This window comes from Moschus berezovskii, chromosome 10 (assembly GCF_049115385.1).
Source record: "Moschus berezovskii isolate FMDL1 chromosome 10, NW_MosBer_1.0, whole genome shotgun sequence".
NCBI classification, from domain to species: Eukaryota; Metazoa; Chordata; class Mammalia; order Artiodactyla; family Moschidae; genus Moschus; species Moschus berezovskii.
Window position 1 is genome coordinate 39,351,718 of NC_142469.1, and position 24,650 is coordinate 39,376,367.

The 24,650-nt window shown below is 40.8% G+C and overlaps 1 protein-coding gene across 2 annotated transcripts; it reads right to left on the minus strand.

Annotated features, from left to right (window-relative positions):
• Positions 1-3,199: 3,199 nt before the first annotated feature.
• Positions 3,200-21,925, minus strand: RWDD1 (RWD domain containing 1). 2 transcript variants are annotated; one of them, XM_055433406.2, is made up of 7 exons: positions 21,645-21,925; positions 13,339-13,404; positions 10,692-10,822; positions 7,509-7,652; positions 6,691-6,823; positions 6,042-6,104; positions 3,200-3,497 (listed from the first exon to the last, which is right to left on the minus strand). In XM_055433406.2, exons 1-7 carry the CDS (start codon positions 21,715-21,717, stop codon positions 3,376-3,378), a joined length of 732 nt encoding a protein of 243 aa, XP_055289381.1. In that variant the 5' UTR covers positions 21,718-21,925; the 3' UTR covers positions 3,200-3,375. The 2 variants fall into 2 exon arrangements, with proteins under 2 accessions (XP_055289381.1, XP_055289382.1); XM_055433407.2 differs by lacking the exon at positions 13,339-13,404.
• Between the last annotated feature and the right edge of the window lie 2,725 nt (positions 21,926-24,650).

A 24,650-nucleotide genomic window follows, 5' to 3' on the forward strand; every position in this document is an offset into this window, starting at 1 on the left:
GGTGACCGTGGACCTGCTTTGCCTGAGGTCTTGAGTTCCTTCTCCTCAGGAGCCTCCTTATCCCCCTACTCCAGGTCTCTTCTTGTCAGTAGGCTCTACTATCCCTTCTTCATCCTTTATATAAGAGCTGGGGGGAATTTATGTCCTAGAAAAAATGTTTTCAGCCCTACCATCCCCCATATCCTCGGGGGGCAGGGGGTCTTTTTTCATAATACTTTTTTGTTTAAATTGAGTTGTGATTTATAATATATGCTGTAAAATTCATTAATGTTAAATAGGTAGTTGATGAATTTTTCCTTTTACCTCAGGTGCCATTACGGCTCTGCACAGCGCTGTCAAATTTTTGATAACTCTTTATAATATTCTTGAACCTTCCCCAGCATTTTCCCGTCTTAATTAATGGAAGAGATTTAGTACATTTGGATTCCAACTCACCCCCTTTCTTTCCAAGTCCTTTGATGAGTTTGCCCAACAAAGGTGACACAAGAGAACTTTTGGCAAAATTCTGTCATCTGTTACCCTGACACAGGTCCTAAAGCAGCAAGCAAGCTAGTGTCATTCACACTTACCTGTTTATAGGAATTCACACTTCATGTGTCATTTGTGGAAAACTTTCCCTGTCTCTTTAGAAATCAATGGTCTAAAATTACTCCCTAGTTCTTGAACTGCGTGACTCATTTATAATCACACAATCCCTAACTTTGCCGCCTGTCATGTGTGTTCTCTGAAAGACAAACACTGGGAGCTACTTGTACTAATTTATCTTCTGTTTGCAGCTTCGTAACACTTAACTGGCTAGCACATAAATATTGAAAACCCACAATTTCCTTTCTTCTGGAATCCAAGAATACATCGCTTTACTTCTTGGCACATGTGGGAGTTTGTCCCACTACACTCAATGACCTCATCCTTTTCACTCATAAGAGATGTTATTGACATCTCTCTTAGATTTACCTCAACTAGAAAATGTTCATGTAATCTTTTAGATGTGTTAAATTAGTTTTTCCCAAGGTATCAAAGAATATGAAGTGGAAACTAGAAGCATTATTCAAAGCTGCAGACACCAAACAGAACATTTCTTTGAAATCTCATATTTTGTCTTTAAAATGCATAATTATCTTGCATTCTATTCCATAATTCATTCACTCAATAATCAGGTGCCTGCTGCTGCTGCTGCTGCTGCTAAGTCACTTCAGTCGTGTCCTACTCTGTGTGACCCCATAGACGGAAGCCCACCAGGCTCCCCCGTCCCTGGGATTCTCCAGGCAAGAACACTGGAGTGGGTTGCCATTTCCTTCTCCAATGTGTGAAAGTAAAAAGTGAAAGTGAAGTCGCTCAGTCGTGTCCGACCCTTAGCGACCCCATGGACTACAGCCTACCAGGCTCCTCCATCCATGGGATTTTCTAGGCAAGAGTACTGGAGTGGCTTGCCATTGCCTACTCAGTGCCATTGTTCCAGGGATACAGCAATGAACACAAATATTTGTGTAGGTGTTTCACTTAGTAATACTGTATACCATTTGACACAAGTTAAGAAACTGAAACAATTTTCCCTGATTCAAGAGCAAAACTGGTCATTCAAAGTGGGCCAATTATTGCTTCAAATACCACCCAGTCATGCTGTTACTGGGTGGGGCTTCCCAGGTAGCGCTAGTGGTAAAGAACCTGCCTGCCAAGGCAGGAGAACTAAGAGACCTAAGAGACCTAAGGGTTCAATCCCTGGGTTGGGAAGATCCCCTGGAGGAGGGCATGGCAAGCCATTCCAGTATTCTTGCCTGGAGAATCCTATGGACAGAGGATTGTGGTGGACTGCAGTCCCTAGGGTCTCACAGAGTTGGACACGACTGAAGCAACTTAGCACGCACACACGCTGTTACACATCTTGCAATTATGTGTGCTTCAGTTTGAGAAGCAGTCTTTGCTTAATTCCTGGAATACAAAGCCAACAGTAAATTTCTGTTCAGATGAATATATGTGGGAGTATCATTAGAACTAACCAGGTTGTCTTCATTTCCATTTCATTAGGTTCTGCCTACATATGAAATGACAAAGGTGGATATTCGGTACCTGTAGAAAATGTATAAACTTAAATGAGGGGCAAGTGTAATCATTCTTTCCACTTCAGGGTCAAGTCTATGGACCTCATGTTACACGGCTCACCACTGCTCTTCTTAACCTTAATCGAACCACTCTTTCAGGTTCTTAGGCAATTGATTAGCTACAGAAAGGATTTCACCTTAGGAAAAGCAAAATCTCCCATAACAAACTTTTGGACTTCTCTTTGCATAGAAATATTGAATACTGCAGCTATTTCTTTTTATTGTTCAAGATCAAGGTGGGTGATGAGTATTAAACTTTGTCTTAACTTTAATCATAAAGCCTGACTTTAAAAATTAACATGGATACTGCCACTCTGTGGGTATACAGTTTTTGTACTTTTGAACACAGACAGCCATTTGTAATAGCATAAGTGCTTTCCTGTTGGGGTTAAGATTCAATACTCCAAAGCTGCAGAGACTGGGTAACGTGTATGAAGCCTGGCTCTCCTACCTAGAGCCCCCAAGTCAATCATTCCATATTATCATGAAGGTCTCGTGTGCATGAATGTGAATGTGTGCAGTGAACAATCGCATGAATTCGGATCCCTTCAGACTGGCCAGTTAGAAAAGTTGGGAATGTCACAATTTATAGACCTGACAACTGGAGGACAGCGGTTCTTCATCAGGAGTGTGCATCACAATCATTCTATCTCTGGCATGAGATCTCACTCATAAGGCTCAGATTGAGGCTCAGGGTTTATTAAGCTTCACTGAGAATGGCCTAGGGGTGTACTTCTCCATAACTCCAAAGATGATTCTGATTCAGGTATTATTATAGACTAAAGTCCATTTTACTCCTGACTGTTACATGGGCTTCTGGTTTTAAGACTTAAATTTATCATGTCTGAAGGCTAGAATTCAGGTTTAATGCCCTGCTCACTCAGTCTTCTAATATTTTATATGAATGAAAACCCTTAGAGTTTGAAAGTCACCACTGTCTCCACACAGAAATTCCTACTCCAATTCCTTGTACATAAACCCACACTTGTGTTCAGCATGGCATATCTTCCAGCCTGGGTATTTTTGGCAGGATCTCTGTCCAACACTAAATGACTTTATAAACATGTGACCTTCTTCCTACCAATAAGAGGAAGTGAACATTTTAATATTTGAAATTTTTAAGATCAATTTATTAAGTTCAATGATGAAAGCCATCAGAAGAATATTCTCCTGAAAATTATTTTTTTCTTAGAAAAAAGAAAGGAAAATCAACACCCTCTCAGCATAGCCACAGATGCTGTGGCAGTCAAGCCTCTCTGCAGACGGGAATAGTCCATCAGTCGGTCAAGTCACTCTCCCGGTCAGCAGGATTGTAGTCTGGATCATCTTCATCGTCCTCCAGCTCCAAGTCATCCATTTCCTGGAACAAAGACTCATCCACCTCCACGTTGTTTCCAGCTGCAAAAGACAGATTTCCCCTTCAGTCCTATACTCAGAAATAGAAGATACAATCCACTGGCAGGACCAAACAGACTTCTTAAACATGCATCTGTAGTCCACGTGACGAAATCCTGAACTACTACTGCAAATCACACCAGCGATGATCTGCTCTGGTCAACAGAGACTCACACATCTTAAGAGCATCTTCAGGCTTCCAGTTCATAGTCTAAAGAGATCCAACTACCAAAAAGGCCTTCCTAGAATGAATTATTTATGATCTGGCATGTTGTAAGCTGGAGAAAACGATGATACAAGGTTGATTATCCCTGACCAGGGGACCTGTACCAAGAGTTCATCTCTTTCCATACTGGAGATATGTATGTACATCATTAAAGCTCAACTATACATATAATCTAGTCAAGGCTATGGTTTTTCCAGTGGTCATGTATGGATGTGAGAGTTGGACTGTGAAGAAAGCTGAGAGCAGAAGAATTGATGCTTTTGAACTGTGGTGCTGGAGAAGACTCTTGAGAGTCCCTTGGACTGCAAGGAGATCCAACTAGTCCATTCTAAAGGAGATCAGTCCTGGGTGTTCACTGGAAGGACTGATGCTAAAGCTGAAACTCCAATACTTTGGCCACCTCCTGCGACGAGTTGACTCACTGGAAAAGACTCTGATGCTGGGAGGGATTGGGGGCCGGAGGAGAAGGGGACCACAGAGAATGAGATGGCTGGATGGCATCACCGACTCGATGGACATGAGTTTGAGTGAACTCCGGGAGTTGGTGATGGACAGGGAGGCCTGGCGTGCTGCGATTCATGGGGTCACAAAGAGTCAGACATGACTGAGTGACTGAACTGAACTGATACATATAATCAGCTGACAAATTTATTTTGCTCTTCACTCTCATCCAGCTCCCCTGTTACCAGTGGCATGCCTTTCCAAGATTCCAAATGTCTAAGCCCTACTGCAAGCAATACCCAGGCTTTGCATGCAATAACTTCATTCTTCAGTCTGTCTATAGTACACAGAAGTAGGGTATTACAGTACTCTTAAATCACCGAACATTGTTCACCTTCTTTCCCTCTCAGACTCTAGTCATTCAACTCAGTGAGAAGAAACCCTGCTTCATGAAGACCAAGAGCAGTTCAGTAATAAAATACAATTTGGTATGCTCAGGCCAAAGAGTAACTGACTAGGCCTGGGAGAGGAAGTAGTGAAGCCTTCACAGAGCAGATGACATCTGAAATATCTTAATGATAAATTTGAAACTACCCAGAAGTAAAGGAGCAGGATGAAGTGATTCTAGGTAGAACACTATGCAAAAGCAGAGAAAAAAGTTAAGACCTTGAATCCTTCTAATTGGAACACAAGATTCATGAAGAAAAACATCCGAAAATAACACAGATGAAGGCCAAATCGAAGGACCAAAGTAGGTCAACCCCTTCCTCTAAGCATCAGAGAAGCCCAGAGGATTTTAAGGGAGAAGCGGCATGCTTAAACATGGGTTTTAGAAATAGTGCCTCAGAGGTGGTAGCTACACGGCAGGTAAGGGCACTAGGAGGAAGAGACTGGGGCAGGGAAATAATGAAGCTACTACTAAAGTCCAGCTGAAAAATAACAAATTTTCAAATCACAAGGCAAGAGTCAAAAAGATATTTCAGAGGCAGAATCAACAGAGCACTTCTGATAAGTTATTGGCTATAAAGAGATACTTGATCCACCAAACAGGAAAAAGAGTCAAAAATGAGTAAAGACAGTAAAACTTTTAAAAAGACGTTTGATACTTAACGTTCTTCCCTTCTCCAAAAGGTAGTCCAGGAATAAGGTCAAAACAGATGCTAGAGGATCCCAGCAGGCACGATGGGCGTGACAGAAGGATGACGGAGTACAGAACTCGGGGAGCTACTGGTGGGTGGCTGAGTAAGGAGCTCTACAGTTAAGAGACACTCACTGGCCTCAAGCTCCGTGAGGGCAAGGGACTTATCTGAATGTTCTCCTCTCCATCCTCAGTGCCCAGGACAGTGCCAAGCCTATGGCAGGGATGCGATAAATAGCTGTGGGTGGATGGAAAAGAACAGATGAAGACAGCAAGAGGATAAGGGTTAGGATAAAAAAGAGAAGGAAAGTACAGGGACTAGATGCTCCAGAGACAGTAAGAGTGGTGTGAAATGTAAGGCTTTTGGTTAGTTCCAGGTTTGCAGTGTTTATAGAGCTCCGTGACGGACCATGGATTACAGTTCCCGTAGACTCGTGATACTATAACTTTGAGGAAAACAGGTGTTCTGAGTCACAGTGACCTGGTTTACCAAGTGTTAGAGGCAAAGGTGACCATACTGTTTACCTATTGCTATCTCTAATTTTCCTTATGACAAAACTTTTAAAAAATACACTGCCATAATTTAATGTATAACCTGATCAAACATTAGAATTTATTCTTCAAAGTGTGTTTCTTTAGAGCCTTGGGAGGAAAAACTTACATTAAGTTATCGCTATGATTTTCATGGTTTAATATTAAAAACAGCACATTATGTACATATAGAATTCTAGTATTATCTTACCATCTTCCAAGAACTGGATATCAGATGTGTCGAGGTTATGATCTGTTTCAAATAGTTGTCTCCCTAAAAGAAATAAAATATTTAATTAGAATGGCATAGTTTTTCTCCATCTTCCCTACAACCCTTTAAAAGGTATAATAATTTTAAAAAGTTAAAGATATAAAAAATCTGAAAATCCATTTTTCTGTGAATTTCAATAAATGTATGAATTCAGTAAGTAGCTAAGAGGCATATGAAATGTATTGGCTTTGCCATAATATTGTAAAATAATTTGCCTCCAATAAAAAATAAATTACTTAAAAAAAAAAAAAAGAAATGTATTGGCATTAAAATGGAACAAGTGAAAGCCTAGTTCCAGAAAAATAAATGGGTTTGATTCCACCACTCTTAAGCATTGTGATCCTAAAAGTCTTGGCAGCTATATCTGAAGATCTATCCATTGCAATAGATGAAAGATAAGCCATAAAAATTAATGATAATTATGTGTGAAGAAACATCATCATATGGAGATAACACTCTCTTTTTGCCCTACATGCCTAAGAATATTATTTTCTTACAGAAATCTATGCAAATGATCCTCTTGCTATGTAAGAAGTATTATAGGAGGGCTTAAAGGGAACAGGATATTGGGTGGGAGGTGGTATCATACCACTTAGTTTATTTTTTCCTGCTTGCTCTTCTTCCTTCATCCGTTTCTTTTTAATTTCCAAGAGTTCTGCATCAAACTTGGCCTTCCAATTTAAGAAATTCTCAATTGTAACAGGAGTACCATGGAATAATTGCTTAGGAAAGAAAAAAACACATCACCAGATAAATGAAACAACAGTTAGAAAGTAAAACCTAATGAACTTATTGACTAATGAACACAGCCACTGAGAGGAATCAAAGAGAAAAATGGTTTCAAGTCCATAATATTCAGTCTGATTTCTATCTGCACTGGCTACTCTCATTGGTTTTGGCAATTTACTCTCGAAAAGTCTGTTTTTATATTATTACAAAAAACCAAAGATAATATGTGAGGCGTTCCCATTGTTACTCACAATTAAGAAGAAAGCTGCTCAATATTAATATGTTTAAACATACATCAATTCATAATACTGACATCCTTGCTTACCTTTTTTACTTCATTTTAGAATCTAAGGTTTTCTTTAAATTCAGTAAATATTTAAATTATTCTGACAGGAGCTTTATAATTCTAAACTTTATACTGTAAGTGAAATAATTTATATTTCTTGATTTCACCTGCATGCACTTTATTAACCTTTAACCAACTGACTGATCATTATTGTGCGATGCCCACCAAGTAAATGAGGGCCCTTCTAAAATTTTACTTAGTAAAGCTTTATTAAATTTCACTTGTGCTTATTTCTGTGATTTCCTCTGAAATTACTGAAATTTCCAAAACAAAAAAAACCCCAAATGACAGATTTAAAGAATAATGAAAGAAAATATAACTTTTAAATATACCTTTTCAGCTTCTTCTGCTTCTTTTTCTTTTTGTTTCTTTTCTTCTTCTCTTCTAGTTTTTATTTGATCTACTATTTCATTTAATTTTTCTTGCACAGCTGTCACTAAGGTGAAGATCATCACCATACCAAGGTTTTCTTCTGCCTATGTAACCAAAAAGGAAAAAAAAAGGTTGTTGTTAGAAACATAATTCTCAGAAAAATAAAAACTAGTTGGGGGGGAGTGTTTTAGCATAATCACTACACTCATACATTTATAATATGATCACTAATTCAGTTACACCGTTAAGTTCAGACTCTTGGGTCACTTACGACAGAGGATGAGATGGTTGAATGGCATCACCAACTCAACGGACATGAGTCTGAGCAAGCTCTGGGAGATGCTGACGAACAGGGAAGCCTGGCATGCTGCAGTCCATGGGGTCGCAAAGAGCAGACACAACTGAGCAACTGAGCTGAACTGAACTGATGTGTGTGTTTGTTTGTGTATATATATTTAAAGTGAAGTGAAGTGAAAGTCGCTCAGTTGTGTCTGACTCTTTGTGACCCCATGGACTATACAGTCCTTGGAATTCTCCAGGCAAGAATACTGGAGTGGGTAGCCTTTTTCTCCTCCAGGGAATTTTCCCAACCCAGGTCTCCCACAATACAGGCGGATTCTTTACCAGCTGAGCCACCAGGGAAGCCCATATATAACATCTTAAATTTTAAAAGTCTTATAATTTGCTATATTCAATTGAAAACAGGTATTTCAATAGATTCCATGTAATAATCGCACAAGCTGGAATCAAGATTGCTGGGAGAAATATCAATAACCTCAGATATGCAGATGACACCACCCTTATGGCAGAAAGTGAAGAGGAACTCAAAGGCCTCTTGAGGAAAGTGAAAGAGGAGAGTGAAAAGGTTGGCTTGAAGTTCAACATTCAGAAAACAAAGATCACGGCATTTGGTCCCATCACTTCATGGGAAATAGATGGAGAAACAGTGGAAACAGTGTCAGACTTTGGGCTCCAAACTCACTGGCGGATGCTGATTGCAGCCATGAAATTAAAAGACACTTACTCCTTGGAAGCAAAGTTATGACCAACCTAGATAGTGTATTAAAAAGCAGAGACATTACTTTGCCAACAAAGGTCCGCCTAGTCAAGGCTATGGTTTTTCCAATGGTCATGTATGGATGTGAGAGTTGGACTGTGAAGAAAGCTGATCGCCAAAGAATTGATGCTTTTGAACTGTGGTGCTGGAGAAGACTCTTGAGAGTCCCTTGGACTGCAAGGAGATCCAACCAGTCCATTCTAAAGGATACCAATCCTGGGTGTTCATTGGAAAGACTGATGCTAAAGCTGAAACTCCAATACTTTGGCCACCTCATGTGACGAGTTGACTCACTGGAAAAGACTCTGATGCTGGGAAGGATTGGGAGCGGGAGGAGACGGGGACGACAGAGAATGAGATGGCTGGATGGCATCACCGACTCGATGGACATGAGTTTGAGTGAACTCCGGGAGTTGGTGATGGACAGGGAGGCCTGGCGTGCTGCGATTCACGGGGTCGCAAAGAGTTGGACACGACTGAGCGACTGAACTGAACTGAATAATCATATATGTAGGTAGAATTCAGAAAACCTTTTTCTACAGTAGCTAACAACATCAGTTCTCCAGCATATATTCATCATTTTAGCTTTAAACCATAAAAAGAAAGAAAGAAAGATACATAAAGATAAATCATAAAAGTATCTACATTGTTATGTTAGAAAATCCTTTTGCCTTCAAAATTCATGTTCATGTCACAGCTCTCAAAATATCCCCAAAGAACTAAAATGATGATAACATGCTAGATAATGCTAGTTACTGTAGGAAAAAGTTTTCTGAATTCACACCAAGTGTTAATAAGCAGTTATACCTGACTGGTGAGATTAAGAATAGTCTTTATTTTCTTCTTCATTGTTTTCTGTATTTTCTGAGTTTTTTGTAATATAAATTATTTTGATAACTGAAAACTAATACAACTGACAAAAAAGATACAAATATGGCCTTAATACCTCTGATCTCAGGTAAGTATCAGAAATCAAAACTTCATTTTTGAAAGAAAGGAGTTGGAATATAAATAAAATATAAAATGCATATTAACAAAAATCACTCAGATCAAGAAACTTACATTAATACATGAGTAACTGAACATAGTATATTGTTCCAGGCTTTCTACAATGTTTCCAAATGAAGCACTTTAAACGAAATGATATAGAAATAATATGACTTCACACTGGGTAATGAAGTGAACAGGACCTAGAATCAGCATAAATTAATGTTTGATATATCTTCATTCACTCCTCATTCTCTAACAGCTCCAGATATGTTTAAAATGTCAACAGTGAGAGTACCCACAGTTCTTGAAATATACCAGTCATACTTACAGTGGAGACATTTTCTGTCAGTTCTTCTCAGAAAAACAAACAAAACTAGGACTTCTGCTTTTAAGATGGTGGAGTAAGATTTTATTTGCCCTCCCTACTCTCTACTGTGAAGAATCCATGAAAACTCTACCCAAGTAAAAGAGAGCTTTAAATATCCACCACGCCTAGACTGTGACTAGCCTGGCCCATCAGAGAACTAGCCAGGTAAGAACTTTCCAATACCCATTTTTTCTTCCAAGTAAACACCTGCTCTTGGAAGGGTCATACCATTATTGCTGTTCATAAGTTTAGTAGGGAGCAGGAGAGATAGGAAAGAAAAAAATCAATCACCTCTCACCAAATTGCAGGTAACTAGACTGCAACAGATCAGAGGGCTTAGGAGCTTTACTTTTTTAAGTTGGGATTTTTAAGTGTGCATGGGACTAGACATTCTGAAAACCAACTTATGACTGTGTTATAACTTACTGTACCTAATTGAACTTTTTATCACCTAAAAGTCACAGGGCTTTTTATTCCCTAAAAGTCACAGGGCTGAGTTTCAAACAAGGGTATAGGGAGAACTTCTCTTATTCAAATTTTAAAGGTACAGGAGGGAAGAATAATATAGATGCTTTGTGAGTGTGTGTGTATGTGTGTGTATACACATACATCATGAATTCTGCTTGTTCAGTACACTCATGATACATATTTAATTTTCTGACTCAAGATTAACGTATAATATTGAAGGCCAAGAAAATAATGCCATTACAAAACGTGTTATTTCCTTACCTGTAATGCTAATAATTTTAAAATGTCTGCTACATCATTATCTTCTAGATTTAACTGGGCGAATATTTCATAAAGGGGAGCTTCATCTGGGTATTTTTCACTGTATGTAAACTTGAGGGTTGTCTGGACAGCTAAAGACATAAGAGAAGAGATTAATACAAATACCTTAAAATGCAGAGAGAGGTCAAAACCTTTGCTGAATTAGTAATTAATTTACAATGTGTCCATGAAAAGTAACACAAAAGATTTTCCTACAAAAGGAAAACAAGGTTACTATGAGACCAGATAATCATTAACATACACAACATGTACCACAAATATAGGTGAAAACAAATCACAGGAATACCAAAGATCACATCTAACACATGACATACATTTGCTACTTATGAGTATTTTATCTTACTGCATGTCAGAGAAAGAGGATGAAGAAGACACTCCTTTTAAAAGCCTCCTTAAGATGAACAAAAGGCACTGAATATGACGCACAGAAAAAGCACCAACTTAGGCTCATTTCCAGGCCTCTCCCAGAGCCGACATCCAATGCAGACGATCTGACTTTAGCTCCAAAGTCCACACTTCTATCTGCACAATGCCAGCAGAGCATTGCTAAGGGACTGCCAGGGGACAGGGTTGTAAACTGGACAGTTTGAGAGGTTGTCTGAGACACTTTTAACCTGACTCACTGACACGTTCTCCCCCAATCTTTGGCCTGTGCCAGTTCACAGATATGATATCAGTACAGGTGTGACATTCTTAAAGGCACATAAGTGTGAAGTATCTCTCAGCTACATAGTCTGATGAATTCTCAGTTTTGCCAGGCAATCTAAAACAGAGCAGTAGTGCTAAATATTTTTTGTTAAAACCTATTTGTCAACATGACCCTTTGTCTCCATTTTGCCCTTCCTATAACTCATATTTTAATTATTAAAATCTCCAGTTTTTGATGATTTAAACTAAGATCCAGATTTCTCTCCATGGGAATGAAAAAAAAAAAAAACACCTCAAAATCTGCTGGCTTGGTATTTTTGTGTATGATGTCAACAAGAATTTTATGAATCAACGGATATAAGACTGAATGTTAGGTAAGAAACATAGGTGTCTTTTGGCATTTTTCTTTTTTTTTAATTAATGTTTCTAAATTTTATTGCTAGCACAAGTTTTCTTTTTTTTTTTTTAATTTACTGATTCCACTATATGATGTAACAGAAATTCATTACATAAAAGTTAGCAATATATTAAAGGAAAAACAAAGTCAGTAATGATCCCATCCTCAGAAAGATATCACTGTTACCATTTTGGTATCTTTAAAGTATCTTAAAAGTACTATTAAAAGGATACTTTAAAGTATCTCTCTATGAATATAGTCTTTTAAACAAAATGTCAAAGGATCCTCATGTGTAATTGAGACTTTATAAATATAAATAAAATCCATCTATATAAATACGTTAATAACTGTATCTAATGTCTCTTTATCTCAGATTTCAGTAACATCAGTATTAACCTCATTTTCAATTCTAATAGATTCAGAATTGTCAAGTGATACCACTAAAATTGCTATAAGTGACTACTCATGACAGAATTGTAGTTGACCAGCTTAACAGGAAAAAAAATTCTTGGGGTTAACGTGTTGGAGAAGACTCTTGAGAGTCCCTTATACTGCAAGGAGATCCAACCAGTCCATTCTAAAGGAGATCAATCCTGGGTGTTCATTGGAAGGACTGATGCTGAAGCTGAAACTCCAATACTTTGGCCACCTCATGTGACGAGTTGACTCACTGGAAAAGACTCTGATGCTGGGAAAGGTTGGGGGCGGGAGGAGAAGGGGACGACGGAGAATGAGATGGCTGGATGGCATCACCGACTCTGTGGACATGAGTTTGAGTGTACTCCAGGAGTTGGTGATGGACAGGGAGGCCTGGCGTGCTGTAATTCATGGGGTCGCGGAGAGTCGGACACGACTGAGCGACTGAACTGAACTGAACTGAACTGATATAACATTTTTATCAAGTGACAATATTAATATAACTTGACCAAAGCAGAAATAAACTTGAGATACGCCTCCCCCAACATGTGCCAAATTAATTTAATCTTACTAGTTTTATAGCTCCCTTATTTCAATTTGTATGTGTGTCTTAGTTCGACAGTTATATAATATTGGTTTGTATCTGGCTTTATGTATAAACATATTTAAATAACAGTACACTATCCAATCTAAAAAGAGAGGGAAAATGCAGGTAGATATTTATCAAGTCCAGTTTATAACAGCAAATGTCTAGTAAACAATCTAAATATCCAAAGAGGAAAAAGTCGATGGCATGCCACGGAAAACCACACAACCACTACATTATGTGTGTGCAAAGTCTCATTGACAAAAATTTCCTCCCCTTTCTTTACCTGCTATCTTGTTAACATTTCTGTTTCACTTTTAAAAATTAACCTTTTTCTGCCAGAAAATCTCCTTAACTTCCTCTCTGTTTCTCCAGAAGTCATTATCACATACTGGTTAAAAACATGTTAACAATCATACTAAATTCTTAACAGCACCTTAGCACCTCCACACATCCAATGGCCTGCTAAATGGCTGCAGAATGAATAAAATTCCTGAGAGAAGTGTAGAAAATCCAGAAGTATTTTTGACTAGACTTACTTTCATCATTTTCTCCAGCCTCAGATGTCACAGTAATGGTGAAGCTGGGTGGATTTTCTGATAATACTGCAAGAAAATATACACAGAGGTTAAGTTATTAACATAAGGCACATGCTTTTCCTTATTAGCAAAAGCAATTCCCAGTTCTGGAAACTGATGCCTAGCCTGTATTTCCATTTCCACAAATACAGACTTAATAGTAACAGTTCAGATGATAAAACGTCCATCAATTTCTATTTAAATCTAGGGTTTTCTTTAATCTTGGAAAAAATACCTGTAACAGATACTCTCTTGGAGTTTTATCAATTAAGTAATTTATGTTTTAATTCAAAATTTCCACCCACACATGGAAAGTCACATTCTAAAAAATTTCCAAATGAAATGGCAAAAAAAAAGTTTGATGTTTCTCATCAGAACCTAGCCACTCATATTCAGTATTATCATTAATTTTTATACTTATATATTTTGAAATACAATTCAGAATCTCTATGACAATCAGTAAACATCAACTTGTAAGCATTTGTATCTTCTAGTTATCTCTTTCCCCCAATTGTCTCTAAAAACTTTGATCTTTCACAAATTATTGAAACCTACCATCTTTCATGGAATTACAAAATTATCCATGAATTCAAATATCAAATTACTTCCAATTTGTTAAGCAAGATATGTCAATCAGCATTTATGTAAATAAGAAAGTTTTATATGGTATTTTACTGCCTGATGTCTATCTGATACTATTTATCTGTTTATGATCTATTCCCCCACAAGAATACTGTAAGAACTCTGAGAACTGTTGCATCAGTGCCAGGCAGTATCTAGAAACTCAATAAATTCTGGCTCAATGAAAGATCTAAACAATAAAAGGAGAAAGACCATAACAAATAAAACTCATATTCAGAACCATCAGAAAACTAAAGAAGGAAAATTCAAGCCACCCTTGACTACTGCTGAGCCCACAAAAGGCTGCGCTTCACTTCAGGCCTGGGAAGCACTAACCCCTACCCTATCAAGGTTGTTAACAGCTCAGCAGCCTCTTTCTGACAAGGGGCTCCCTGAAGATGTCACCATTTAAAGGACTCAGTTTTTCCTACTCAGTAACTTCTGAAGTCTACATAAATATTCATTATCGATAACATTTTCAAGACATATGCCCTCATTCTAATTGAAGTTTGGAAGCACCTGAAGCAATGATGAAGACCTATGACCAGTAGAGACGGTTTGTCAGAAAGGAAAAAAGACTCACTGGACGCACATTTTCATAGATCTCAGGCTGTCTAGCCTATGCTGAAAAAGTCCCTGAAAGGCAATTATAGTAGTAAAGCATTTATAATACGACTGGCGCTACCTCTTTTTCCTAACAAATGTGTGTAAAATATATTAGATGTATTTCATTCCCATTTTTTTCATAACCAACTTTAGCATTTACATGTCATGAAATATAAACATTGCAACTACAGAAATAAGGGTTCAATGAGGCTGTAATTTAGGGGCACCTACACCCAATAACAGCTAACATTTATTGAGCATTACCTTGACTGAACTGAACTGAACTGAACCTTGCACTTGTGCTCTTCTGTGCATTTACGCAGAGATCCTTTATTTCTCACACCAAAACGGTGATTTTATACTATCATCATATTTTACCAAATTTAAGATGCCATCAAGTATATGATGCACCCTATTTTTTGTACCACTAAGAAAGAAAAAAGAAACTGCCAACTAAACTATGATATGTAGTCAACTGTACGACAAATTCAGACTTCAAAGATGTTTAAATGTTAAGATGTCTTAGAATCAATTAAATACAGTATCATTCGAATTTTAAAGATGTGAAAACAGGGATAAAAAAGCTTTTAAATAATGTGCCCAAAGCTATACAACTAGTAACTGGCAGGACTAAATAAACTGTATAGAATTTCATCTAAAAAGAAAAAAAAAAAAATTCCAGCTAAGAAATTCCAGGGAAGTCATTGGAGCTAGGTGGGGGATTAGGCATACTCTCGAAGTGGGGATGGAGAAAAGGAATGCAGGTTAGAGTAATGTGGCAGCAAGGATATCATGGTAAGAGAGCTTAAGGAACATACAAGGAATTAGAAATTATCCATTGGTGGATGTATGTGGTGAATAAAACAGGTTAAAAATAAACAGCTGAAAGTTTAGTGTGGATAGTGATAGCTTTTTTAGTGGTAGTAATAAGGTCAGAATTCTATTTCTAAACATGGAAGATAAATTGAGCAACTATGCATAAAACAGAAGGAGAAAAACAAGACCAGAGGCAGGATGACACTAGACAGCCACTGAAACTGTCTCAGCAAAGTTAACGAGATTCTGAACCAGCAATGGAAACAGGGAACAGGAAGAAACCGAAGACGGTGATGGGTGACAACCTGAATTTGCAGGCAGGACCACGAACTAAAACAAGGACTAGAAATGAAAGACCAGACATATTTGAAGGACACAGGGTACTTTCAGCTGGAAATATCAAGTAATCAGAAATGGGCAAATGACACTGAAGAAAGTTGGGCTGGAATTTAATTTGGGATCATCCACAGAGAGGTAACAGGGAAAGCCATCTGACTAAATGAAATCACCAGAGAGAATGCAGAGAGAGATAAGGGCCAGGATGAGCTGTGTAAGGAGTCCTAAACTTGGGGAACAAAAGCAAGAGGAGGGAATAGTTCCAGAGATTGAAAGAAAAGCAGTCATGATAGGTCAACCCTCAAGAGAAGCCTAAGTACCGAGAGATGCAGGCGTGACAAGGCAGTACCTCCAGTGTGCCATGTGTGTCTGAGGAGCTATGGGTGAGGGTAATGGGAAGGAGCCTATAAGGTCATACCTAAATCCCTAACAAGGCCCTTAGTGATCTGGCCCCTGCATACATGTCAGGTCTCTTTTTCTGTGTCTCTTACTTTACATTCTAGCTATACCCAACTACCTGTCCTTTGCACACATGGCTCTCACAGAGTCACAAGTCTGCACACGTGCCCCCTCCCCCAGTCTCATTTATATAACTCCACATGACCCCTCAGCTCTCCAAAACAACTCAGTCCCCTCTCCCTCAGTTCCCGCTGCATTCTATATGGAGGTATCTCCATGAAAGAATCATCCCATTGTGTTGTAAATTACTTGCGTGATGTCTTTGCCCAAGAGACTGAGCTCCTAACAGTACATACAGTAAATATTTGGTAAGTGAGGAAACCGTTTGGTAAATGAGGACAGGGGAATGCTAGCAAGAACATCACTGAACTGCCTGACCATGATGAACAAGATAAAAGCTGATAAACTACCGACCCATGAGAATTTGTGATGAGAGCCATGTTCAGTAAAAGCCTGGAAATGAAAGAACTGCAGGGCTACAAAGTTTACATATGGAAAGAGGAATTTCAGAGGTGAAAATTTTAAAGATGGCATTTCCAAGCTGTGACTATCGCCCCATGCAGTTGGAGGAAATAGAAATCAAAACTGTCTGTTGATAAAGACAGGAGTTATGAAGCCATCAGAAGTATCAGAAGCAACAGCAACTAAGATGGCAAATTTCCAGGAAACAATATCTTCTATTGTTTAACAGTTATGAAGTATCCACACTAGTATTAGTGCTCATGCTCAGTTGTGTCCAATGCTGTTCGACCCCGTGGACTATAGCCCACCAGGCTCCTCTGTCTATGGGATTCTCCACGCGAGAATACTGGAGTGGGTTTCCATTTCCTCCTCCAAGGGATCTTTCCGATCCAGGGAGCAAACCTGAGTCTCCTTCATCTCCTACACTGGCAGGTGGATTCTTTACCACTGCACCATCTGGGAAGCCCCCTGGTGGAAGGTCCCCTGGAGGAGAGAAGAGCTACCCACTCCAGTATTTTTGCCTGGAGAATTCCACAGACAGAGGAGCCTGGTGGGATACAGTCCATGGGGTTGCAAAGAGTCGGACACAACTGAGCGACTAACTCTTTCACACTTACATTATTCCTTATTAAATAGATAAGAAAGCTAAGGCTTAGAGAGGTTATATGATTTGTCCAAGGACAGAGTTGATACCCACTGCACCAAATTGCCATTACAGAGAAAAAATGGTGAATCAGGAACAAACGAAGATTTTGGAGAACAATGCTAATTTCTGCAGTAGCCACTCTTCCCTTCTTCCAGTTACACCATTTTCAGCTGAGTGCACCTGCCCATCCAGAATAAAAACTGTCACTCCCAGCCTCCCTGCAGTTAGGTCTCACCAAACGACTAAGTTACAGCCAAAGGGATAGACGGAACTAAGTCCTTTGATAGTTTTTGAGGAAATATCCTTAAGGAACTGCTGTCTTTTACTTCTTTCCCCCCCTCCCTTCATTCCTTTATCTATCCTACTGCCTGGAAGAGGAATGCTGCCATCCTCACCCTGAGGGTGAGACTACATCTTAGGGAGGACAGAAAACTATGAAGAAGACTGGGTCCCTGAAGAAATCTTGAACTAGAGCTACACAAGTCTCATTTATGTGCAAGAGCAGTAAACTTTTACCTTTGAAAACCAGCTATTTGGGATTTTCTGTCACAGCTAAACCTAATTAAAAAAAAAAAAAGCAGAAAATGAAAAGGGATAATATTCAAAGCTTGGAGGTTACTAAAATAGGGAAACTTACTTAATTGGACTTGCAAAGATGAATTATTCCTGAGTTCTCATGAAGTGATAATCCTATTCCAATACATTACTACCGTACTGTGAGCTGAGGCAAGTTGAGGAAAGATTAGCTTTCACTAAAGAGACCAGTCAATCCTAAAGGAAATCAACCCCAAATATTCATTGGAAGGACTGATGTGGAAGCTGAAGTTCCAATACTGTGGCCACCTGATGTGAAGAGCTGACCAATTGGAAAAGACCCTGATGCTGAGAAAGATTGAGGGCAGAAGGAGAAGAGGGTGACAGAGGATGAGACGGTTGAATGGCATCACCGATGCAATGGACTTGAACTTGGGCAAACTCCGGGAGATAGCAAGGGTCAGGGAGGCCTGGTCACAAAGAGTCAGATATGACTTAGAGACTAAAAAATAACAACAAAGAGACCAGCTATCCACCACTGTGAGTGGATCAAAATCCTTTTGAAAAAAAGAATAAAGTTGTAGGACACTGTTCAAGGAACCAGTGGAGGGGCAGGAGAAGTGTTAGGTGATACAGGGGCAGATGATGGTAAACTAGACAAAACTAAGAATCTTGTCAAGAGCAGAGAAAATGGAGGTAGTAGCTGAAAGGTACACTAAAGGCAAACACAAATGACAGGTTTTCCACAAAAAACCAATCAGCCCATATTAAAGGAAGTCCCTACGGGTCTTAGAGAGCAACTGTCCTAGAAAAACTGCTTTCACAAGATGACTTCTGCCCCATGTCTAAAGGCAGTTCTAACTGTTAAGCTCATGGCTGTTAACTCAGAGGTACTAACACCAGCAAGCACAAGATTACGTACCCCTCTCTGTAAGGTCAAACAGAATTAAGGGAGCCTGACTTTTGGCTAGCCTGAAGCTAACCAACTGATCCAACAAAACTCCCCATATATAGCCAGAGACTTTGATACAGAAATGGAAATAACCAGATTCAACTATCTTAGCAGGATCTTGTCAAGTGAAGCCCTACTGAAGGAGAATGTGGTATCAGGAGCAGCCATGTATATTTTAGCAGACTAGTTGTTAGGAGGACCGGATCAGTGTGCAATCAAGTTACAGAATGGACAAAAAGAAGAAACTGTATTATGATCTGTTAGAATTCACAACAAATGCAACACTGGGCAAAAAGTTCTCTGCAAATAGCCAGGAAATCAGTTCTCAAGTCAGGTTAGGTCTATGTGCCAAGGACTACGGCTGAATGGACAGTGCCTCTTCAGCCTCCACAAGGGGGCCATGATGTACTTAACAAAGGCGACTCTGTCAGCACTCTGTCATTTATTTTTAAAATTATACATATATATACACACTTAACTCATCAACAGCATTGAGCCCTTACCAAATCTAACATTCAATGAAATTCAAAATGAGATTTGAAAACTACCAATTATTGTTCCTTGGCAAACTAATACTAACAAGCTCTCTTTCGGAAACCAGGTATGAAAATACTAAAGTACGAAATCATCAACACATAAGAAAGCTATAAAAAATAGTACACCTTGCAAATCCTCAAAAGATTCCAAAAGACCAAACACAGAAATAAATGACTCCAAAGTCCGCTTGCCTTTGCCTTGAGATTTCATACAGAAGTTGACCAAAGTTCCTAAATAACTATAAATCAGGACAGCTCATTTTAACTTATTTAATGCAACTATAGGGGTGCTGATAGGAATTAAGAGACAGAAGGGCTCAGCTGATACTGCAGAATACTTGAGGCATCCAAGATCCACAAATTTTCTTTTATTAACTTGGCTCAGAATTCTCAAGCACTTTTGCATCTGACAAGAATTTCACATACCCAACTATATCAGACCCTAGTGCAATTTGAACGAACCATCCAATTATTTTAGGGTTAAAATGTATCACTTTTACAAACATTTACAAGCACAATATTTAATGAGTATACCTTAATGTCCAAAGAAATGAGAAGAGCACATCTTGTGCTTTCTTAAGTCTGCCTATGCTGTGCTCTTGCCTGTCCCATTTCCAATGTATCAGAAATGACCAAACGTCATGATTAAGCATATATCCATCAACTGGCCCTATATTCTGTTTTATTTAGACATTGATACATAAGCAAGGATAGAGAAGGGAGCCAGACTCCATACACACTCACCCAGTTAATGACACTCTCAAACCCCTCTTCACTCATCCCCTTAACATCCTCACAGCACAGCTGTACTGCTGGTGAGAGAGAACATGAACAGGACTGGAACTATACAGGGATAGCTGAGAGACATAAGCCTGTTGGCAAAGCAGAACAAAATTTGCTACTTGCAAGCAGTGATCAAAGGGTAGAGCTAAGAAAACTAAGCTAAACAATGACAAGGGAGAGGGGTTGGAGTTTATGAGTTATTACACTCTGAATTCTGACAGTCAGTGATGGACAACACTCAAAGGACGGGGTAAGGAAGGTAAGTCCCACAAACCTAGGCTATACTCGCTCATATTGGCTTTATTAGATCACCTCTCAAAACCTGAGTGTAAAGTGAGAGAAGCCATATTGATATGCTTATCTTGCAGCATTTTCAGAATCCTCAGAAGGATGGTTTACTACAGAAGAATTCTCTTCCTTGAAAATAGACCTAATGAACTTCTCATTACCATTTGACATTAGCCCAGCTTACCAAGTAATCTTCTGCTCCCCGTCATACCAGCTGGAGTGGAACCCCAATCCCAGACCTAACTCTTATTACCAGTCCTGCTACTAACTTGCTGGCCAACCCAGAGCCAACCGCTTGCCTTTCCTGAGCCTCCACTACCTTGCTTCTAGCAAGAGGAAGCCAGGCTGCTGCTGCTGCTAAGTCACTTCAGTCGTGTCCGACTCTGTGTGACCCCATAGATGGAAGCCCACCAGGCTTCCCCGTCCCTGGGATTCTCCAGGCAAGAACACTGGAGTGGGTTGCCATTTCCTTCTCCAATGTGTGAAAGTGAAAAGTGAAAGTGAAGTCGCTCAGTCGTGTCCGACCCTTAGCGACCCCAGGGACTGCAGCCTGTGATCTTACAGTGGACCTGAAATTTGAGCCAACTCATTCATTGGGCAATCTGCAGAATATCAGAACATTTAAAAAAAAAAAAAGAAGAAGAGAAGAGAAAAACAACAAACTTCAGGGACAAGGCTATTCTCAAAACTGATCCTGGGTAACTTTGAGAATTCTGAATCCCACAAACTTTAAAACACCAAATATGAGAAAACAGCCTGAATAATGGTGAAAATGTGAAAACTGACACTGCCGCGGCTCTGGAACGACTACTCCCATTTGGAGTACCTTCATTCGCATATTTCACTAAACCTCGCGCTGCTCGCTGTTAGCTCAGGTCCGCTCGGTCGCTCAGCCGTGTCCGACTCTTTGCCACCCCATGGGCTGCGGCGACACAGAAACCAAAGCGCCCCCGACTGAAGTCCAGGCCTGCCACTCCAGGGACCTTGCTAGCCTCGTCCGGACTTTCAGATTTCAAGGAATTAGCGGAGAAGAGAAAACAGCCGGAGAGTTACTAGTGAATGCCTGATCACTTCAAGAGAAGAGCTAGAGGAGAGGGTGGCGAGCGAGGTGGCCACGCGGCCTGGCTGCTCCCTTCTCCACCCTGGCCCGGGATGTCGAGGGCCGTGGAGGCGGCGGCCAGTCCCACTCCACCCCGGGTAGCTGCGGGCCTGCGGCCGCGGAAGTCACCTGTGAAGGAGTCAGGGTAGATGGACTCCAGAGCCTCCAGCTCGTTGCGCTGCTCCTCGCCGTAATCTGTCATCGCGGCCCTCGCCGCAGCCCATGGATCGCCCAGACACCCAGGCGGCGTGCTGCAGCCTGGACCGCGGCAGCGCCGGGAGAGCAGGCAGCGGCCGGGCGGGCGCAGGCGCAGAGTCCCGGGCAGGGAGGCCTGGGCCCCACAGCCAGGCTGGGCCTGCGGATCGACAGCCCCGCGCCGGCCTCCGCCTGCTCCCTCGCTCCGCGTTCGACTCGTCGGGGCTGGCCGTTGGGCTGCCTGTCCCACTCCCGCTCGGGACGGGCTGCTGCTGCTGTGTCGCTGCAGTCGTGTCCGACTCTGTGCGACCCCATAGACGGCAGCCCACCAGGCTCCGCCGTCCCTGGGATTCTCCAGGCAAGAACACTGGAGTGCGTTGCCATTTCCTTCTCCAATGCATGAAAGTGAAGTGTGAAAGTGAAGTCGCTCAGTGGTGTCCGACCCTCAGCGACCCCATGGACTGCAGCCCACCAGGCTCCTCCGTCCATGGGAGTTTCCAGGCAGGAGTACTGGAGTGGGCTGCCATTGCCTTCTCCGCGGGACTTGCTGGGATGGGGAAACCACCTGGTCTGGCATTTGCCACAGACACCTAAGGATTGGTTACTGGGCCTTTCAGAGCCAGAACCTGAGAAGGCCCTCAGCGCCGCATCCTCGCTCTACTGGTCTGGTCTTGAGGCCCGCCTCGGGACCGGGAGAGGCTGTCTAGCGGGAGGCGGGACCCTGCGGGCGTCCCTGCACTTGATCGCTTCGGGTCTCCGGGTTGCGACCCTGTGGCAGCGTCCAGAGGGCGGATGCCCACATCCTAGTGCTGACTAATGACGTGTCCCAGGTGATTTCTACCTTTCTGGAACCTCCAGGTTCTCAGCATCCCGCAAGACTGCAGAATCCCGTGGGCAGAGGAACCGCTCTCGTAGTGCATCAGGCGGGTCCAGAAAGCTCGGCCCAACTTCCGAGTAACGAGTCAGAGTGGATCTGGGGGAGAAAGCAAGTGAAAGTCCTGAGATCTTTTGAATTTGTAAACTGAACGCGGCAGGATGTAGATCTAAATATTCTGAGATCGCGTATTTCTGAACTGATAGGGGTGTAAGTTTCGGTAACAGTTTTGGTAAGTACTGTCTCCAAAAAATACTCAAATACCTTGATTTGGAAGAATGAAACTGAAGAAGTAATAGTACTTAATACATATACATCTCTTATCTTCCAGTTCATCACAGCAGTTACAAAGAGAGTTTTCAAAAAAACTGTAATGGCACAAACTAAGAAAATGGCTAAATATGATACTTTTATGAAATGAAAGCTAAAGATCCATTTATGTGTATAATGAAGCTTTTTAGTGTTTTAATGCAGAAAAATATAAGAACATTAAAAGATTTTTCATATTCGTCTTTATTTTTCTTTTTGTTTTGTATTAAAGCTTAGAGATAAAGGCTCTGAAGTTTTCTCTTGCTAAAATGATGATGTCCCATGGACCAGAAGGTATCTTGATACTTTGTTGGGACTTATTGCCTACTTGGCAACCCACTCCAGTATTCTTACCTGGAGAATTCCATGGACAGAGGAGTGTGGTGGGCGAGAGTCCATGGGGTAGGAAAGAGTCAGACATGACTAAGCGACTGATACACACACTGCCTACTTAGCAGAAGGATATGTGAAAACGAACATATTCACTTTGGTACTGATTCCATATCTTCGGTATTAAGGGTTGATTAGGGCATTGTTTGGCAAGCCACTCCAATACTCTTGCCTAGAAAATCCCATGGATGGAGGAGCCTGGTAGGCTGCAGTCTGTGGGGTCGCTAAGGGCCAGACACAACTGAGCAACTTCACTTTCACTTTTCACTTTCACATATTGGAAAAGGAAATGGCAACCCACTCCAGTGTTCTTGCCTGGAGAATCCCAGGGACAGGGGAGCCTGATGGGCTTCCGTCTATGGGGTCACACAGAGTCGGACACGACTGAAGTGACTTAACAGCAGCAGCAGCAGGGCATTGTTTCCCACTCCAGTACTCTTGCCTGGAAAATCCCTGGACGAAGGAGCCTGGTAGGCTGCAGTCCATGGGGTCGCTAAGAGTCGGACATGACTGAGCGACTTCACTTTCACACTTCATTTTCATGCATTGGAGAAGAAAATGGCAACCCACTCCAGTGTTCTTGCCTGGAGAATCCCAGGGACAGGGGAGCCTGGTGGGCTGCCATCTATGGGGTCGCACAGAGTCGGACATGACTGAAGCGACTTAGCAGCAGCAGCAGGACATTGTTTTAAATTTTTAAGAAAAAAAAATGGGAACTCTTCTGAGGATGGTAAGAATCACATGAAATACATGAAGTAACTTTGCAAATACAAGGTGCTTCTGGATAGCCTCGGTTTAGGGAAATCAGTGATTTGTTACTGGAGAAGAAGGTTCTATGCAAAGGGGAGAGCCAGTGCTAAGATCCTAAGGTGAGAGCCCGCTTGTTATTTTGGAAGCCAGTGTGGCTGGTGCATGGTGAACTGGTGTGGGAGTTTGCAGATTATGTAGGATCACTGGAGAATTTAGGTGAAAGAGGGACAAAGTCTGAAAGTGTGGAGACTAGTTAGGCCATGGCAATAATCTAAACAAAGACAATGATGATTTGGACTAAAACTATAGGACCAAACAGATTCTGGATATATTTTGAAGGTGTCAGGATTTGATATGGGTTGTAAGAAAAGGATGAGTAAGGTGTGATACTTGGCAGGAACAACTGGAAAGATGAAGTTCTTTTGACCAAAATGACAAATGAGGAAGACAGAATGAGTTTGGCAAGGAAGTTGATAGCACCTTTAATCCATGGATCAAAGAAAAACGCCAAGTAAAAATTTTTTTAATATCCTAAATGATAATCAAAACAGTTATCAAAATAAGTGCAGTGAAGCAACCAATTTAAGCTTTATATTAGGAAAAGAAGGTTGGTTACA

Coding starts and splice junctions, on each gene's coding strand:
- RWDD1 (XM_055433406.2), bottom strand. CDS start 21,717: ATGACAGATTACGGCGAGGAGCAGCGCAACGAGCTGGAGGCTCTGGAG. Junction 6,105..6,690: donor AGGAAAAAATAAACTAAGTG/GTATGATACCAC, acceptor TATTTCTTTTAG/GGAGACAACTATTTGAAACA. Junction 3,498..6,041: donor TATCCAGTTCTTGGAAGATG/GTAAGATAATAC, acceptor TGTCTTTTGCAG/CTGGAAACAACGTGGAGGTG.